Source organism: Gasterosteus aculeatus, chromosome 12, assembly GCF_964276395.1.
Source record: "Gasterosteus aculeatus chromosome 12, fGasAcu3.hap1.1, whole genome shotgun sequence".
Lineage (NCBI taxonomy): Eukaryota > Metazoa > Chordata > Actinopteri > Perciformes > Gasterosteidae > Gasterosteus > Gasterosteus aculeatus.
Genome location: NC_135700.1, coordinates 16,890,355 through 16,910,143, shown reverse-complemented (window position 1 = coordinate 16,910,143; position 19,789 = coordinate 16,890,355). Strand labels below are relative to the sequence as shown.

The 19,789-nt window shown below is 45.4% G+C and overlaps 1 protein-coding gene and 1 long non-coding RNA gene across 3 annotated transcripts in view; one reads left to right on the top strand and one right to left on the bottom strand.

Annotated features, from left to right (window-relative positions):
• Positions 1-246: 246 nt before the first annotated feature.
• LOC120831208 (ras-specific guanine nucleotide-releasing factor 1) overlaps positions 247-19,789 on the top strand; it is a 28,546-nt gene continuing 9,003 nt past the window's right edge. Inside the window, exons 1-16 of one of the 2 annotated variants that reach the window (XM_078085510.1) lie at positions 247-993; positions 5,693-5,799; positions 7,103-7,250; positions 8,056-8,148; positions 8,979-9,232; positions 9,333-9,412; positions 9,852-10,045; positions 10,657-10,766; positions 10,935-11,053; positions 11,576-11,736; positions 12,049-12,112; positions 12,413-12,555; positions 12,807-12,889; positions 13,184-13,432; positions 15,736-16,109; positions 16,409-16,522. In XM_078085510.1, coding sequence (XP_077941636.1) covers positions 718-993; positions 5,693-5,799; positions 7,103-7,250; positions 8,056-8,148; positions 8,979-9,232; positions 9,333-9,412; positions 9,852-10,045; positions 10,657-10,766; positions 10,935-11,053; positions 11,576-11,736; positions 12,049-12,112; positions 12,413-12,555; positions 12,807-12,889; positions 13,184-13,432; positions 15,736-16,109; positions 16,409-16,522 — 2,569 coding nt within the window. In that variant the 5' untranslated portion in view covers positions 247-717. Of the gene's footprint in view, positions 994-5,692; positions 5,800-7,102; positions 7,251-8,055; positions 8,149-8,978; positions 9,233-9,332; positions 9,413-9,851; positions 10,046-10,656; positions 10,767-10,934; positions 11,054-11,575; positions 11,737-12,048; positions 12,113-12,412; positions 12,556-12,806; positions 12,890-13,183; positions 13,433-15,735; positions 16,110-16,405; positions 16,523-19,789 lie in introns of both variants that reach the window. The other variant, XM_078085509.1, reaches the window with a different exon arrangement.
• On the bottom strand, positions 17,863-18,226 carry LOC144385342 (uncharacterized). Its single transcript, XR_013451589.1, has 2 exons — positions 18,112-18,226; positions 17,863-18,015 (listed from the first exon to the last, which is right to left on the bottom strand). It is a non-coding gene; the product is annotated as an uncharacterized LOC144385342 (long non-coding RNA).

The window sequence follows — 19,789 nt, the reverse complement described above, 5'->3', positions numbered from 1 at the left end:
GCATAAGCTTATCTAGACTCCACATCCTAAAATAAGACTTCCACATGTGGTTCACATTCTGGGAAAGAAGGCGCTGCTCTCAAATGTGTGTGTGGGCGCGCGCGCGTGTGTGTTGTGGCTCTACAGGGCCTCCCGGTGAGCCGTTTTTATCTGCTTCGGGATTCTCCGCATGAGGAAGCTGCGTCTCTCTCTCTCTCTCCCTCTCTCTCTCTCTCTCTCTTGTCTCCTCTGCGTTGTTCCTCGGAGTTTCTGTCCGAGGTGCTGAAAATCCTGCTGCTCCGGAGACGCGTCACGTGACTGCGCTCTCCTCCCCTCCGCGAGAGCAGGACGCGGTGCGCGCCCGCGCGTAGGCTGTGCACGGGGACACCTCGGTCCTCATCATGACCGATCCGGGCTCAGGAGGACGGAGGCTTTTCTAAGACGGCGTCGGTGGCAGCTGTGCTCGCAGCGGGGAATCGCTGCAGTTGAATGCGTAACTTTGCGTGCATTCCTTGCCTCCTTCCCTCCTCCCCCTCCTCCTCCTCCTCCTCCTCCTCTTCCTCCTTCTTCTTTTTATTTCTTTCGCCGTTGCAGGCATCAGTGTGGCAACTGTGGATGATGGGCACGCGGGAGTGGGCTGCTGCCCACCAAGTCTGACCGGGTTTTTTTCGGAAGTGCTGAGTAAGAAGAAGAAGAACATGTAAGACTCCGCAGATCCTCTCGGATCCACGGAGCGAAATGCAGAAAGGGATGCGACTCAATGACGGCCACATCACCTATCTCGCTCTTTTGGCGAAGAAGGACGGCACGAGGCGAGGTTGCCTGAGTAAGAAAAGCTCGGACAACACAAAATGGCATTCCAAGTGGTTCGCTTTGTTGCAGAACATGCTGTTTTATTTCGAGAACGACTCCAGCTCCCGCCCCTCCGGACTGTACCTGTTGGAGGGATGCGTTTGCGACAGGGCGCCGTCCCCGAAACCATCCCTCTCAGCGAAGGAATGCTTGGAGAAGCAGGTGAGGGAGTCGAACCCGCGAAGCCCCCACCCGCCCTCCCCCAATAATAAAGTCCGGCTTGTGCATCGTCCCCGTGAGATCTCTCGTTATTGCTGCTTGATGTGGCTCCTGCTGTGAGGAACTCGCTTTCGACAGCGCGAGCGCATCGTTTGCGCGTCTGCGTTACGCAGCAGACGCGCCGGCTGCCCGAGTTGTTGTTGTTGTTTTTGTTTTATCTCCCAGCATCTATAGCCTACTCAATGTCCCGGCGATGTTCACGCGACGTTAGGCGTTACGCAATGGCGTCGTTCTAACTGATTGATTGTCTCGATCCTGCACAGCACCTCGTCCTGCAGAGGTTTAAAGTTAACGGGATGGATGCAATTCTCCGAGGAACTTTGCAAACACGCAAACCGGTTCACCTGCCTCCACTTTTCCCCTCTCTCCTTACCACAACTATTTGTGTTGCAGCACAATGTCTCTTTTATTCCCCTTCTTTTTACATAAGAGGCTGCATTTTTAGACATCTCAAGAGCGCGGGGATCGCAGCACATAACCAGGGAGGAAAGTTAAACAGCATCCAAACTTCGCAGGTTGCCATCTTGCGGAGGAGAGCTGCCCCTTCCCTGTCGTTTTGACGTATTGATTTAATTCCTTGTCTTGATATTAATAGCATCCTACCTTGGCAACTGCGTCTCCCCGGCTCGTAGCGGCTTGGTTCATTTGATAGCTCTCTCATTATCATTTAGTGTTGATAACGACAGTCACGAATGAAGCCCAAAGCCTGTCCCAGGCTTTTGTTTGTGTGTGTATCCCCCGTTGGTTAGAATTTCCTCGGCCATTTAGTGCGATGGATTGGCATGCGTGAGGGCTACATCATTCCCACTCTTTTTGTTTTTTATGCCACAGTGTGGCAGGGTCAGAAATAATCTCAGGGAAAGCATGGACACCGTTTTTTGAAGGCTTTGGGAGGAATAGATCTTGTGGCATAAAAGCACGCAGAGAAGTGGTCAAGCAGCTGTGAGCTATATGACTGCAGTCACCTTTTGAAATCAGCTCTGCCAGCTGCAGCCTCCTCTGCTTCCCCTGCAGCACAGCCAATAAATAATTGAAGTCAAAAGTCCTTTTTTTTCTCGTCAGCCATCATGATCTTTGTTTATAAGGAAATAAATGGTTGTGTTTGCAACCAATGAGTTTAATTTGGGATTTATTTTATTGTTTATTGTAGTGCATGTGCTATGGTGATATAATTAATGCTGAAAACTCGCACACATCATGTTTGTGTTGCATTGGAGTGTTTTGCCTTAATTTTCTTTACATGCAACAAATGACTGAAAGCGTCTGCAGGGGTTCATCATCCCCCGGCTGTCCCTTTGAAGGTGTTTCAGGTGATAGATTTGAAAAGAAAAACAATATGAGTGCGCACATTATCCTGCTGTCAAAAAGCATGCATTAGAAAAATAAGTTTTAGATAGAACTTTTGTACTGAAAGTGCTACAAAAAATCACCAACTAATATACCAGATAGGCCCAAAATCAGTTTCATATCAACTCCACTTATATGTTGTCTCATTATGCCTCGATATTAATCAATAAAAATGAATAGCTGAATTATCTATCTATCAGCAACAATGGTATTTTCACGTACTGTTGTTGCAAAATATTTTGACTAATTTCCCATTTTATTTTACTGTGTAATTCAAATATTATGGATGGACACAGGGTTCATTTTTATACAGTTTCTTTCCTCAGCTGCACCTGTGTCGCTGTCCATGCAACTGAACTCTGCTGTCACGTCATGTTCTTCTATCGCTTACCCTCCGCTCTTTGCTGGCAGAGCTGTCAGGATTAGAATCAGTGTTGCCAAAAGGGCGCTGTAAATATTCACAACAAATAAATACATGTTCATTTCAACAGCGGCCATTTTTTTCCTGCAATGTATTCAAATTTAGTTTTTGGAATTAGAGTCCTCAGGAAAAATATAATAACTTGTTTGTTATCTCCTAACAAGCTTTGACTCTGACTCTGTTTCTTCTTTTTTTTACCGAGTTGCCTAAAATCATCCAGGACTAAAAGTAGCAGATGAGCAACACACTAATGAACAACCTACTTCATTTAGTTGTGTGAACTTGTTGGTCAGTCTTGCGGAGACGTAAACTTTTCAACTTTGCTCACCGTGAAGCACATTTCCTTTAAACCCTGTCAGGACCAGAGCTTTCTTCTTGAGATGAAATACGAACTGAGTGACATCTAAGATGACAGCTGTTCACGCAGGCTGCTCCAGTGAATTTATTTCAACAGTGAATTAAATGAATTTGAAAGCCTTCAATTAGCATAACACAGTCTTCTGTTCAGCACGTGTCCCTTTATATAATATGTGTCAGGAATAAATTCTCTCAGTTTTGTGTTATTTGTGTGGGGGTGTTAAATTTTGTGCACTCTTACACAAAATTTGGATCTGTATTTGCACAGATGCATGCTTTTTTTATGTGCGAGAACTGCACTCTTTGTACCGCAATCAAACACGCAAGTGTTCATATCTGCCTGTGTCCACATCTGTATGTGGCTGGAAGTCTGTACTAGCCCCACTGTGACCTCCTGGCATGCGCCGATGTCGATCTCTAAAAGGTGAAATGAGAACCGAAGTAGTAATCAATGCTGCCGGGGTCTGAGGGCATACAGATTTCCGTTTCACTTTCCCCACTCTGGAAAAACAAAGAGTGACACTTGAGTCAATGAGCAGACTACAGAGGTTATCTGAGGCAATGCGAATGTAGATTTCTGACATAAATCAGATCCAGATTACACTTCTGATGAGTGTCTCTGTTGCGTGTCTGTACGCACTGTGTGTGTGTGTGCGTGTCAGAGCTGCAGGAGGTATGGCCAGGCGAGTGCTGGATCTTATCTGTGTGTGACAGGGAAGGGGACAATGCAGCGAATAGATGCCAAGCCAACTGCCACCTTGCAGGGCTACAGCGCTTTTTATAGCCCTCACTCCTCAAGAAGGCAAAAGATCCTTCTCTGACTCCCTCTCCGTCTGTCTCTCTCTGCTCATTGTATTCTTCGGAGTGTTCTACTTTTTAAATGTTCTTATTCCCCATTTAGAAGGCGAGCTACGTTTAAGCCCACAGTTACTATGGCAACCCCTATTTGCATCTGAAAAAGTGCATTTGAAGGGGCTAACGAAATGTGCAACAACATGCCTCAGCATTGTCCTTCACAGGTGCAGCAAATGTGGGCATATAAGACATGTGAGGTGGTGAAGGGTAAAGGAGGAGAAGTGGAAGTGGAAGTGCTTCCCCAATGTTAGCGATAATACTTTTTTTTACATGTACAAAGGTAATGAAGTGATATTTCACTATTCTTCAAACCATTTGCAATAGGGGTTGTTACAGCAACAATTGGGTAATTAAAAAAATTCAAAGAAAATAAGGGTACAGTATGCGATGCAGTCAGGCATTGCTTGATCAGACTTACACCCGCTGTGGATACACTGCAATAAAACGCCAGCAGCAGACATCCAAGAAGACTTGGGAGGGGATGTGCTGCGAGAGAAGCACTGTCAGCACTTATCATCGTAAAAATAAATCTAATACAAATCAATTGTGCTTTACAGCTGGAAGAGAAATCGGGTGTTGCTAGTGGTCAGTAGCAGACTCTGAAACGAGTCATTTGTTCAGAATCACTCTTACAAACAACTTTAATTAAGTATCATGATAATAAAAAACAGTGAGTTAACTGTAAAGTACGTTATTTATGAGTGCAAACAGAACATTAGGGTTGGTGTTCATTTAAACACGTATAAAAGAAAAAAGCATTCAAACCAAACATTTAAACACCGCTTTTATTGTTCAGGCCTACTTGTAGAAGCACTTACGTAAATCAAAAGATTCGGAGGCCATAGTGTACTTTTGCTCGTATCTTTTCTGGAATACCTTTTTGACATAGATTTTAAACAAGGATTGACATTGCCCGACTTAACGTGGCAAAAAGAAAGGCTTGACTTAACAGCTCACATGAAGCGAGAGATTGGAAGCACATTATTGACAAAGACCCATTCTGCTGCTCATCAGGAAATATGGAACATTACTCCCCTTCACAAATGATTTGCTCTTGGCATTTGGGAGGGGTAAGAAAATCCAATATATTGGATTTGTGGGGGTCTATTTACAATGCATTAGTGTGACATAAAGCAATGTGTCTCCACGACAACAAACACCACTTGGTTGATATGAGGATTTTACATATTAGAAAACAATTGCATTTTCCATAATCTGTGAACCTTTAAGGCTGCAGTGTCACTGGGCATAATTGGCAAGGAAATTAAAACAGACGAGCAAAGAAAGGTGTTTGTGTCACTAAAATGCGTCCAGATCACCGGGACAAAGCAAAACCAGATGTGGCGTCAGTTGAGAGGCATCCACCAATTCAGAGGTGAGTTGCCAGGTTATGGGCAGAATGCACAGAGGCTTTATAATGAATCTCTCAAGACTTTCCCCTCAGGATCTCCCACTCATTCACACACATGGGCATGCCTGTGTGCGTAGACATACAACTTCAATTTTAACACAATGTCGGTGTACGAAAGAAGACGAATCATGCAAGGTGTCCCCTGAGATGGGCTCGCCGGCGAATTTTCCACTAAAACCCTTTAATATATATCGAATGTCTTCATAAATGTTCAGAAAATGTTTGACACTTTCGATCATGTCTATTCCCAGTACTACTTTACCGTCACGTTCAATCATGACAACCAGAAGGCTTTGGAGCTGCGCACGGAGGACGTCAAGGACTCTGATGAGTGGGTGGCCGCAATCACACAGGCCAGGTACCTCTCACCCCCGACCTCTCACCTATACGTACACACGGTCAGCTGAGAAGGTTGAGGCGTCTGTCTGTGTGTGTGTTTGTACTGTGTGATGTGGGACTTTGTAAACCTCATGGGCTCATTGGAGTAATATTGACTTCTTACACCCTGACAAAGGCCACAAACCAAAACAAAATTGTTCACAACATACACATCTGCCGTGTAAATTAATTGTGTGTTCACGATTGAGGGAAAAAAACATCAGAAACCAAAAGGGAGAGAAATTTGACCTGCGAACACACTTCTCCTTCTTGTAGCTAACGTTAATAAGTGGGCGAGCTTGCTAACTGGCTGCTAAGCTGCAGCACATCTAACTTCAATGCTTTGGGTTTGAATATAAATATGCTAAAACACTGAATTACACCTGACCCCAAAAGATATGGGATCAGCAGTCATCCCGATACATCACTTTGGACCCTTTAATGTTTTTTCACAATTTCATGGTCATTTTTCTAAAATTTGTCAGATTTTTGTCAGACATTGTCCCTCCTAGAACCTTGCTGCCAGCTTGGCTAAAAAGCATTTAGTTTTAGTTTAAAATGTCTTATTCATCTGATGAAAGATGCTAAGCACCACAACAGATCAACCGTAAGTTAAATTATAATCGGCTACGTCCTCTCCATTACCTTCTGCCTTCAGCTCAAATCAAATGTACAACTTTAACTTTCCCACCATTTTACTCCACTGTAGAAGTGTGAGCAAAATGCCCCTTTAAGATCCAGAGAAAAAGGAGGGTCATGAAAGCCAAGCGATACAATCACTATAAATGTCCGCAGTGTGAATTTGTGAGGCGAAAGATCAATTGATTGGATTTATTGAAGTGCACATTGATCAGTTCTCACTCAGGGCAGCAGCAGCGCTCTCTGTAGTAAGTTGGCCTGTAAGCATGTTATTCACAGCAGCCCAATGAAGATCTATACTTACATATCATTACTTTGCCTCTATTGAGGTTTCTCATGTATGTATGCCATATTTTTTTATTTCTATTTTGTGATGTTTAATCAAATTAATCTAATACCTTTTGTAGAATTGGGTAATGCTCAGAATGATTGCTCATGCAGAAGCAGGCTTTACACATGGTCTGCTAAGCCCAACAAGTATTTGAAGAACTGGTTGCGTAAGGGCTCGGTGCGGACCGTAAGGTCTGTGGTTCAAACACACGCTGATCCGACTGCCGACTGCCTTTGCCTTGGTAAATCTATGGCGGGCCCATGAAACATGCGTTAATGAGGTCCTTGCAATGTCTGTGTGCGTGTCTGTATAGTTACAGGAACCTGGCTACTGAGCATGAGACCCTCATGCAGAAGTATCTCCATCTACTCCAAATAGTGGAGACGGAGAAAATGGTTGCCAAGCAACTTCGACAACAGATAGAGGATGGGGAAATCGAGGTAGAGCGGCTAAAATCAGAGGTAACTCGCCTCGTAATTTCATGCTAGTGCTACCTTTGTGCGTTTGTTTTGTGTCACTGTATGTTTTACAGAGACAGAGAGAGAACAGATCAAAGCAAAAGTAGTCAGTCACAGAGTATAAAAAAAACAAAAACAGGCACGGCTGTGGACAAAGGTCAAGCCCTGGATTCCAAACCAAAATGCTGTAAGTTTACGGCAAGTGTCGCAGCTTGCAGCCCCCCCATCCCCCGCCTCCCCGGGTTGTCCTTGTTAGAGACGAGGCGGTACTGTTGCAGAGTGTGTTTTGTATCCTGATTATTCAGTCTAAAATGGATCAAATACATCTCTCTTTAATGTGCTAATGGGTGGATCCATTTGAGTTGAATGAATGTTTTCAATATGCATGAATCAGTTTCTATTGTAGCCGAAACAGCCGCCTGCACAACAAAATGATAATCAACATGTCCCCCTTTCTGTGGCTGAAACGTGTAGCAGAAATGGACTTTGGGTTGTTTTGTTTAATTTCAGTCTTTTATTGAAAGGTGTTTTGCCTCGTCTCTTCCTATTCAGTCTAATGGGAGTAAATTCAAAGGGGTTGAAAAAAAGGAAATACACTCTGATGCAACTAGTGCCGTTTGCTCATATATGAAATCTGTGAAACCTGCTGATGAACGGTAACAAAAACCAAGCAAAACACTTGAGGACTTCACAATCAGGATAAAAAATAGTGAGTGCAGGGAGAGATTATGACATTCCAAATTCAACAGCAGGATTATAGATGCCTACTGCGTGAGGTATTCAATCCTTGATCTGTGTTGGATTTCAGATTTCTGGACTGCTGAAAGACAATGAAAAAATCCAGTCAAATCCTGAGGTGCCTCCCAGTGAAGATGACACGGAGATCAAGAAGATCAAAAAGGTGAGGACCGTCTGCTTCAGTGCTGCTTTGTAAAAGGAGAAAGTCTGTACTGTCTTTATCAAGAAAAAAGTAAAGAGCAAAGCAAAGCAGTGGGAAAGCAGGAAAGGACCGAGGAGAAGTTTCATCCCTTCCAGCGGGGATATAAGTATGGTTTCTGAAGCAGGTTTTAACCTTCATTTAATTCGAGGAAACTCGAACACGTCACAGCAGGGAGCTGTTCATCCACTACAACCACAGGCTTGTTTTTCAGCTCTACGGAAGCAGCGGCCTTAACAGAGCTGCAAAGTTTTGGAATGGCAGTTACTCTAAAGCTGAGAAGGCAACGAGGCTCCAGATAATTATGAACCAATTCAGCTTTTTCGCTCAGCTCTACACAGCGTTGTTGTGCCTTTGGGGGTCATTGGTTTAGCTTTTTGCGCCCTCAATGTTTCTGTTTTGGTTTACTCTCAATGCTCCTAAACTTCTTCCAACTGCAGCAGGAAGCTGTTTTAACACCCATGATTCACACACCCAGTAGCCCTCACTATTATCAGTACCAATACAGATCTCAAGAGACCAACATCTCTTTCCCAGACCTCATTTTAAATTCCATATTTATTTTAATGTACCTGAAAATATCAGTACAATCAACACATCATGGCATTGGAAATTAAAACCTCAAAATGTTTTCCAAAGCTGCAGAATAAGTTGGACTAAAAATAGCTTCTTTATAGAGAAAAGCCTTTTTGTTTGGCTTGTAAAACCCCACTGGATTACCTCAGTGTAGTCACAAATCTCTGCTTGTGCGCAAATGTGGCTTAACTTGTCTGAGCTTACCTTTTCCATAACAGGTCCAGAGTTTCCTGCGTGGTTGGATTTGTCGCAGAAAATGGAAAACCATCATACAGGACTACATCCGTTCGCCTCACGCGGAAAGCATGAGGAAGAGGAACCAGGTGGTGTTTAGCATGCTGGAGGCCGAGGCCGAATACGTCCAGCAGCTCCACATCCTGGTCAACAACTTCCTGCGGCCGCTGCGCATGGCCGCCAGCTCCAAGAAACCGCCAATCACCCACGATGACGTCAGCAGCATCTTCCTCAACAGGTGGCTGGTGTTGAGGCTGGTTGTGACAGTGCGACATTGGAATCTGCCACACAGGAACAATCGCTCATAACCGCTGTTTTGCTTTGATCTGTTTGATCAGTGAGACCATCATGTTCCTCCATCAGATCTTCTACCAGGGCCTGAAGGCACGGATAGCCAGCTGGCCAACACTGGTGCTGGGTAAGTGACACAGAGACCGTCCCTCGGCCACTCACAAAATTCAATATTTGGCGTGTTGCTGTTGGTGTTTATCAAAGGGTCGGGTCCACCAAATCATGCATAGAAATAAAGATATTGTGATGTTTTTGAGATTCCTACCTGAGAGGGCCACCAATCAGCTTTTGGCACTCATAGCATCCAAAGATTTCTCCAGAAACATTGCCTTTTGTCCTCACATAATTCACATTTTAAACAACATAACTGAATAATTTTGTACTATGTATATACATATATATATATATATATATATATATATATATGTATATATATGTATATATATATATATATATATATATATATATATATATATATATATATATATATATGTATATATATATATATATATATATATATATATATATATATATATATATATTGAGATTTTTTCTTCTTTTTACAGCGGACCTCTTTGACATCTTGCTTCCCATGCTCAACATCTACCAGGAGTTTGTGAGGAACCATCAGTACAGCCTGCAGATCCTAGCTCACTGCAAACAGAACCGAGACTTTGACAAGCTCCTGAAGCAGTACGAGGCCAAGCCCGACTGTGAGGAGAGGACACTGGAGACCTTCCTCACTTACCCCATGTTTCAGGTGGGACTTACAGTGTTGATAACAGCAGTGTTATTACACAATCTTAAGACTGTGTTGTAACGAATAAGCCTGTACACGTTGTTTAGTGCATGCACATCAACCGCAGTTCCTACTGAAGAAACAAAACGTTTTTTGTACTGACCTGGATTAACCAAACTTGGTTTACTTGTAGGTAGACATCAATATCATGTTAAAATTATAAAGTAACGCAAAGCCTTACAAATCTGAACTATGGCTCTTAACATTTTCACCTTTGTACCTTAGAATTGTATTGCAGTTAAATGAAGTGTGGGGTTTTTAAACATTGCACTCTGGAAAAATTGTTTTGTCAAAACCACACAGTTTTGTCAGACAAATCACACGCGAGTTAGACCGATGACTTCTGGAAAACAGGATTTAAGCATAAATAAATGACTGTTAATCATGGCTCCCCCATCAGGGCAAAGAGTGTAACATTTAAAGCCTAAATTACATTAACAATATGATCGCTGGTAAAAGAAAGGATCCATTAGATTTTCAGGCAAACCATTCATTATTCAGTTTACTCATTCAAAAGGTTGGACAGATTTCAATAACTCAATGAAACATCTTCCCTCATCATTATCTCTCAGATCCCTCGTTACATCCTGACTCTGCACGAGCTGCTGGCTCATACGCCCCATGAGCACGTAGAGAGAACCAGCTTGGACTACGCCAAGTCAAAGCTGGAGGAACTTTCCAGGTAGCGCTTTCTGTCACTCAAGCAATTGAAATTATATATTGCACATTGTGCTTCAGTACATGTTGACCCTGAGTGTCAATGAATAAATGCAGAGGTGTCACCTTCATGCAATTCAACGAGTTCAACACTTGGACAGTGACGTTTGTCATTTGAATTCTTTACCTTCAGAATCATGCATGATGAGGTGAGCGAGACGGAGAACATCAGGAAGAACTTGGCTATTGAGCGGATGATTGTGGAGGGTTGTGAAGTGCTGCTGGACACCAGTCAGACATTTGTCAGACAAGGTAAGTAAAACAAAGTCTTGAACAGTAACATTTGCTTTGGACAATTCATCACTGAACGCAAAGAGACCAAACTGAGAATTAATCCGCTTTTTAAGTTCGGAAAGCAAACAAGTTGACCCGAGATATCTAAGTAATAAAGCATTACAGTAACTAGTAAATGTAATGTTATCACTAAATTTCTTACTGAGTGAAGAACTAACTATCAGTAACGGTCAACAGTTATAGATATCGTTTCTTTAACACCATCCCCACACGTCTCTTCTGCAACATTTCTGTTGTGAATCATCACACATAATCTTCCCCAGATGTTCAGCACATTCCTCCACCTGTGCAGACATGTAAATAAAATGCCTGTTACACTTTTAAATGTAACTGCAAACTGCAAATGACAAAAGTCTAAATGTTCACACACACAAGTTAACTCAAGATAAGATCAATGTCAAAGTCACATATCATGTGTATTCTCTCCCATGTGTCTGTGTGTGTGTTTGTGTGTGTGTGCGTGATGGTGACACTCCACAGGTTCGCTGATCCAGGTGCCGATGAGCGAGAAAGGGAAGATCACCAGAGGCCGACTGGGCTCTCTGTCTCTGAAGAAAGAAGGGGAGCGACAGTGTTTCCTCTTCTCCAAACATCTCATCATCTGTACTCGCGGCTCCGGAGGAAAACTACACATCACTAAGGTGCATCTAGGAATTTACTCAAGAGGACCTGATCTTAGAAAAAAATGACTATTTTCTTAAAGTATCCTATAAAACAAAATAAACTAAATTGGTTACACCGCTAATTAAATCAATTGAGAGCTTTGGTATTTCCACAACTGAAGGACAAAAAGGGAAATGTTGAAGAAGCTTTGCATTTTGTCAACAAATTTAAGACATTTCTTCTTGTTTACGATGCCTTTTTAAGCAGGATTTGTTCAGAGGTCCAAACACTACGAAGAAACCTACGCTGTCTATCAGCAAGCTGTATGTGACGTCTGAACTCTGTTACAGAATGGAGTGGTGTCTCTCATAGACTGCACACTGATGGAGGAGCCGGAGGGGACAGATGACGAGTGTAAGTTATTATGTACAATATTTTCCAACGTTTGTTGTATTTGAAACATGTAGAGTAAATCTATTGGGTTTCTCCATTTAACGTGAATAGAAAAAACCTTAGAAAAAATCGAAAAAGATGAATAGCAAGTTACATTGTGATGAGTTATGTAGTTTCTTTGAGCCCTTGTTGTCCCTCCCAGAAGTTTGCGCTAGACTTTCAGCTTTGCTGAGTGTAAACGTCTCTCTTCTCACAGTGTTTTCTCTCAGCATACGACAATCAACCCCGTCACAGTAAAATCAATTTGGTTGAACGTTGCAGCCAGAGTGGAGCGCAGTGGCCAGGACGTAGAGCACCTCGACTTCAAAGTGATGGTGGAGCCCAAAGACGTCCAGCCGTACACCATCATCCTGGTGGCTTCGTCCCGACAAGAGAAAGCAGCGTGGACGAGCGACATCAGCCAGGTGCGTGTGTCCCCCACCTGCGTGATTACAGACTCAATGTGCCCCAAGAAGGGATGATTTGACTTAAGCATCATTAGATAAATAAAAGTTTACATTGTCAATTGACAGCATTCAATTGTAGGCTGCAAACGTAATTTCGGGACGGAGCGTGGCATTGCAAAGATCAGAACACAACAACATGTCTTATCCACAGGTTTGTTGGAGCCCTCGTGCTGTATTATGATCCCTCTGTCTGTCTGCTTGCCTTTCAGTGCATCGACAACATTCGCTGCAATGGTCTGATGATGAACGCTTTTGAGGAAAACAGTAAAGTGACTGTGCCACAGATGATTAAGTGAGAGTCTGAAAATCGCGCAGAAATGCACATATATTTCACATGCATGAAGAGAGATTGGCATTGGGATTACATACATACATAAAATATGCATGAACATGTGTGGCCGAACTCTCGAATTGGCGAGTTAAATAAGTGAAGTGATTAATTTGAAAAAAATCCCCTCACTTTTAAAGTCTGTAATTGGTTCTCACAAAGATCACAAGAGCACAAATGCGCCCACACAAGTGTCCTACTGTTGCTAAATACTGGGAGCTGAATCACATTCCTAACCTCAGTTAATCCCCATCACAGGTCGGACACCAGCTTGTACTGTGATGACGTCGACATCCGCTTCAGCAAGATGATGAACTCTTGCAAGGTGCTGCAGATCCGCTACGCCAGCGTGGAGCGCCTGTTGGAGCGGCTGACCGACTTGCGCTTCCTCTCCATCGACTTCCTGAACACTTTCCTCCACTCCTACCGCGTGTTCACCAGCGCTGACGTGGTGCTGGACAAGCTCATCACCATCTACAAGAAGCCCATCAGCGCCATCCCTGCACGGTGAGTGATCCCCCGAGTGAGGCTGTTCCAAGACGTTGACGGGATTTTATGAGCTCACCGATATGAAATCTTACACACTAACCGTATTTTTGTTGCAGCCTAATAGAGAGCGTTTGAAGATAGCGACCTTAACGTCTTAAGGGAATTTCTCCCTGTCATGGTTAAAGGATTGATGAATGATGATTTAAAACGGGTTTTATTTCACACTTGTGGCTGGTGGGTGAATTTCAGCTTCAGTTAATAAAGAAAATATATTTTACTTTGTTGAAACATGCAAATGCTGCTACAAAGACTTAAATACAGATTGGCAGGTTAAGAGGTCCGCAACCAGCACTATGATACGTGACTTGGTTGGTCCACCATCTTGATCCATAAATTAAATATTTGATCAATATAACTATTGCATGGATTGCAGTCTCATTTTGTACAGTTATGTAATCGTCCCCTAAGGACGAATCTTGCTCACTTCAAGTATCCCCTGACTTTTCATTTAGCACCATCAAGTCAAAGTCTATTCATCCCATTAGTATTATCACTGTAACCACATTGGCACACTGACGTTAGCTCAAAGCACCACTGTGCCCAAGTAGAGCTCTGCAGGGCAGCTAACACTGCTGTAAGTAACATTCTTAGTCTAGTCACAGTAAACCAACTTGCGGAGCTCCAAAGTCAAATGAAAACTTCTTGTCCATCAAAGCCCAAAACAGCGAGTTTAATTGCATTGTACCTCTCAACAACCGGGCAAATCAGAGCGCTGTACACGGGGCAGACTTGAAGTGCACGACGATATCCCCCAAAGTAAATCAAAGGAAAAGTGTCTGAACAAACTGAAACTGCAACCGAAACAGAGGGGAGAGTTTAATTCAGAGTTACTGTAGTCCCTCTTCCTGAAATGTTTCTACATTTAAAAGAGAGAGCTGAACGTAACACATGACTCCTCCAAGCAGTGCGAGCCCAAGCCATGACGATTGTGACAACTGATAAAGGAGCAAAGTTTGAAATGTGTTTTTCTCCGGAGGACGCAGCCAACAGTGCTGCAATGGTGCAGTGAACAGGTGGGACTGCCCGTGCGCCTGGGTTTGTCTTTTTTCTCGCGAGTGTCTGTGAGCAGCCCTTCATGCTATCATACCCTGTCCAGGTGAGAAGGGACCGGAGGAAAGGCAGCGCGAGGTCACCCCCAACACATCCACTCGTCTCGACTTCTGTGTCCACCAACACAGTTAATTGGGTCCTGCGTCCACCCACCTCTCCCTGACCCCCTCCTCTTCTTTCTCATTCCTCTCTTTTACCCTTTTCCATTCTCTCACTTTTTCATTTTTCTTTCCCCGAGTCTGACCATTCCGCTCTCCGCTGCGCTGTCACCATGGCAACCCTTCACTCTGCTGCAGGACCCCACCCTCTCCCTCTCTCCTCGTCTTCTACCTCCCTTCCTCCCTCTTTCTCTCCCTTTCTCCCATCATCTGCAGCGGCTCTACGGTATTAAATATTGATGGTGGTGTTTTGCACCAACACCTTGCTCTCCTCTCTTGCTCCTTATTTATTTGTCTCTTACTCCTCTCTCTCCTCCTGCTTGACTATCTCCTCTCAATTCTCCTCTCTCCTGGTTCACCCTAACCTTTCGCAACTCTCCACTTTGCTTTTTGTGCTTTGCCTTTTTTCGGCCTCTCCCGATTCCCATCTTTGACATTTTTGCCTCCTTTCTTTTACAATTTTAGGTGAGGAGACACAACATGGCTGCAGCTAACGCCACACGGGGCTGCAGGCTTCCCATTCGCCCACTCCCAGCCAGCAGCCTTCGCTGTGGTGGAATCCATATCCACTACGCTGCTCCGTTCTCACCCCCGCCCCACCCCTCAGTTTTTTTTTGTTTTGTTTGCACCGCAAACCCCTGTATCTTTCTCCCTTTTTTCTCTCCCCCCTTTCTCTATCCGGCTCCCTCTTTCTCTCCGTTTCTCTCTCCCCGCGTCTCTGTGGGCCTCCCCTGGGCTAGTTGCTGTTGGCAGCACCCGTGCCTCCCACACTGTCACTTGACATGCTATTTATAGGCCTTCAGAGGGGGTGGCTCTCAGTGCAAGAAGGATGCTGTCTTAAACAATGTAGCTTAAATAAAAGAGGCAGGAGCTCCTGAAGAGCCCCGTGGTTAATATGTTCCCTCTCTGCTTCCATGTACTGACACTGAGTGCACCATGAACCTCCTTTACAGCAAATTCTTTCCAGGTCACCGGAGATAATTAACCAAAGTTATAGTCGCAGTTGTGAAAAAGATGCTCTTCTTAATATTCCCTGTCTTTTTTTTTCTGCAGTTCTTTGGAGCTTTTCTTCGCCAGCAGCCAGAACAACAAACTCCTCTACGGCGAGCCACCCACGTCGCCACGCGTCAGCCGCAAATTCTCCTCCCCTCCTCCGCTCTCCATCACCAAGTCGTCCTCGCCCAACCGCCGTCGCAAGCTTTCGCTCAACATCCCCATCATCACAGGGGGCAAAGCCCTGGACCTGGCTGCACTCAGCTGTTCTCCCAATGGCTACACAAGCGTGCACTCCACCATATCGCCCTTCAGTAAGACCACCCTCGACATCAACAAGCTCTATGTGGCCGGCAACGTGGCCGGCAAAATCCCCGATGAGGGAGAGACCAAAGCCGAAGGCAAGGCGGAGGAGTCTGTCCCTAACAAGCAAGGTCAGGATCACTGTCCGTGGGATTTTTGCTCCGTTTTAATGAGGTTCATGTGAAGTGTAGAAGCATTTTCACCAGCCCACAGCCATGCTCATTTCTTGTATGCGTCCTCTACTCGTACTATAGTAACTGTGACTTTCTATCTCATTTATAATATATGTTGCATGTCAAACGTGAGATTAAAAAACGGTCTTCTATGTATGTTTATTTTTAAACATAACATTTTATTTAAGTTTTATGCACGTCTCATCCTCTACTGCCTTTCTTTTCTTGATTGTGAAACATTTTTGTCTTCCCAGAAGCATCTGTGAGAGAAGAATGTGATCAGGAGCCGAGACAGAGTGAGGAAGCCGAAGCAGAAATGTCTCCTCCCAAATCACCATCAACGCCCAAGAACGTCAAGTCGAAAAACTCTGGTGCAGTATACTTTGTCTCTGCGCTCTGAAGAGGTTCCATGTCCGCAGCATTGTTTCATCTACTTTTGACCCACCGGTTCAAAAACAAACAAGTTGGCAAGATTATTATGTAACTTGGTAAGAATTCAAAAGGTGCTACACTAGCTAAGCGCTTAGTGCCAGTGGAGTGTCTTGGTAAATTTGAATAATGGCAAAATAAAATCAATAATAATAGCTAATTTCAATAACTATATAATTAGTAATGTGAAGAACAAACGGTCATTCTATTCTAAAGTCACTTCCTCTATGAGCACTTGAAATTCCAGCTTGCTGATGATTCAACTAGTCAGAAAACCTGATAATGTGAAATGAGCAGTTAAACTGAAATACAATCCGTTTTAAAAAGAGCAACTGCAGTGGAGCAGTACTTGTAAGACCCGTAAGCATCCGTAAAACCAGCTGCCATTCATGTCCACGCGCCAAGGCAGGATATTTCCTGACAAAGTGTTGGCTTTCTTGCAGAGAAATATATAAGAGATATAAGATTGATTTCACAAAAAAAAGACACTGCTAAGTTTAGCATAAAAGCCGTGAATAGGGGGAAACATCTACACTGGCAGTAAAAGCACAACGTGTTGTTAGTAAGCAAACCTCTCTGTCAATCAATAATATCAAAAGCAACAAAAGGTCTCTTTGTGTTTTTTTAACATCTGATGCATTTTTACCATTCAGCAAAGTGAGATCGTACGTGTGAGAAGTGCAGGAATGTCGAGATGAGAAGAGTAACTCGCAGAGTTAAATAAACACCGCAGCGGTGGGCTGTATGGGGAACTTTTTCTTCTTTTTCGGAATTTGACAAGCGTAGCTACAACCAAATAAGGTCTTGATGAAAAAAACCCACCCACAGCCTGCTGGCCCTCCCCGTGCCGCACAGAGAGGGAGCATCCACCCCGTAGGTAGTGAGGCACAATCCATCCCCAGCGTGTTCTCTTCCCACGGTGCTGCATACAAGGGAAGCCAGTGCCTTGTGTGAGTAGGTGGAAGGAAACCTTGTACCTTAGCAACGATGTGCATGTTCTTCTATACCGCCCCCGGCTGAACGGAGGAAGGCAGGGAGGGAGGGAGGAAGTGGGGGAGTGGAGGGGGGGGTGGCAGGGATGCAGATACAGTGGTGTGTACGCCGTCAGTGCCACGAAGCTGAAGGACATACTGTACTGGGTTTGTTTTGGCTCTCGGTTGCCCTCCACTGGTCAACAACTGAGCTTCAGTAGCTACAAATAGTACTTTCACAGCACCTTTCAGAAATAACCTTCCACAGATCTGTCACGTATTGCCTCCACTGGAAAAGACCCAAACGCAGATTTGTTAGTCACCATGTATTTTATTCGTGAAAAGGAGGCACCGGACTAGGAGGTGACGGGGTGGTGACGGCGGTCCCGGATTCCAGAGGTGGGGGAAAAACAGTGAGCGGGATTCCCGGGGAGGTGCGTGGGCCATGCGGCCCGTTCAGGTGCCTGGGTGAAAAGAGGAAGACAGGACACTGGTTAGTTTTAGAACAGCGGCCTCTGACTTCTTGCTGTTCTTCGACCTGAGTTGTCGGTCTGACTCACAAACAAGACTAACAATCCGGCGGGGAAGAGGCTTCGGGGCCGCTCCTAAATACCTCCCCTGATTGGAAGGCAGCAACAGGTGGGTGATTGTGGATGAGACGCAGCTGGGCCCTGCTCTCACCTCCGTGCTGACGTCCGGCCCCCTCGAGTGCTGGTTGGTGCCAACACACCGACGCCTCCTGAGGGTGGCGACCTGACAGTACCCCCTCTCCGACGGGTGTCTCCAGACACCCCACCAGGCCTGTCTGGCCGACGGCGATGGTAGTCCCTCACCATGACGGCGTCCAGGATCTGGCGGCGGGGAATCCAGCACCGCTCCTCTGGACCAAAACCCTCCCAATCCACTAGGTATTGGGTTCCCCGGCCCCGGCGTCTGGAGTCCAGAATCCTACGCACTGTGTAAGCCGGAGCACCGTCAATGATCCGTGGTGGGGGGGGTCGCGGGGGAGGGGGCAGGAGGGGGCTGAGGAGGACCGGTTTAAGACGGGACACGTGGAAAGTGGGGTGAACACGAAGGGACCTAGGTAACTTCAATCGGACCGCAACCGGGTTGATGACCCCTTCAATTACGAACGGGCCAATGAATCTCTGAGACAGTTTTCTAGACTCCGTCCTCAGTGGAAGGTCTTTAGTGGACAGCCAGACCTTGTCACCTACTTTGTAGGTCGGGGCGGCCGTCCGGTGGCGGTTGGCATGCCGTTGGTAATGCTCAGAGGAGCGGAGCAAGGCCGCGCGGACTCGATGCCAGGTTCGGTGACAGCGACGGATGTGACTGTGTACGGAGGGCACGGCGATGTCTCTCTCCTGGGATGGGAAAAGGGGAGGTTGATTGCCGTACAAACATTGAAAAGGGGACATACCTGTTGCGGAAGAGGGCAAGGTGTTGTGCGCATATTCTGCCCAGTAGATTTGGGAGGCCCAGGACCCGGGATTAGCAGACACTAGACATCGAAGAGATATCTCCAGTTTCTGGTTAGCTCTCTCTGCCTGACCATTGGTCTGTGGATGGTATCCCGAGCACAGACTGACTGTGGCCCCAATGGCCCTACTGAAGGCTCTCCAGACAGCCGAGGAAAATTGGGGCCCCCGGTCCGAGACCAGGTCACAAGGCAACCCATGTATGCGAAACACCTCCTTGACAAGGATAGAGGCCGTCTCCTTTGCTGACGGGAGCTTGGGGAGTGGAACGAAATGGGCATACTTGCTGAAACGATCAACCACGGTGAGTACAACTGTGTTACCTTCTGACGGGGGTAGTCCGGTCACGAAGTCCAGTGCCAAATGAGACCATGGGCGTCGTGGTATGGGCAGGGGGCGTAAAAATCCGACGCTAGGTCTATTAGATACCTTATTTTGTGCGCACACTTGGCAAGCTGCGACGTATCCCTTTGTGTCGTCAGCCATGGTTGGCCACCAGAACCGTCTCCTTAGAAATGCCATGGTCCGAGCCACTCCGGGATGGCACGTCAGCCTTGAGCCATGAGCCCACTGCAGGACATTAGTTCTCACATTATCTGGCACAAATAGCCGGCCCGGAGGCCCATTACCTGGCCCCGGGTTGACTCTGAGGGCAGAGGTTACCTCGTCTTCTATTCTCCACAGGGCTGCCCCGACCAAGCAGTGTTTGGGGACGATGGTGTCCGGCTCTCGCCCCTCCTCCTCTCTGGAAAACACTCTA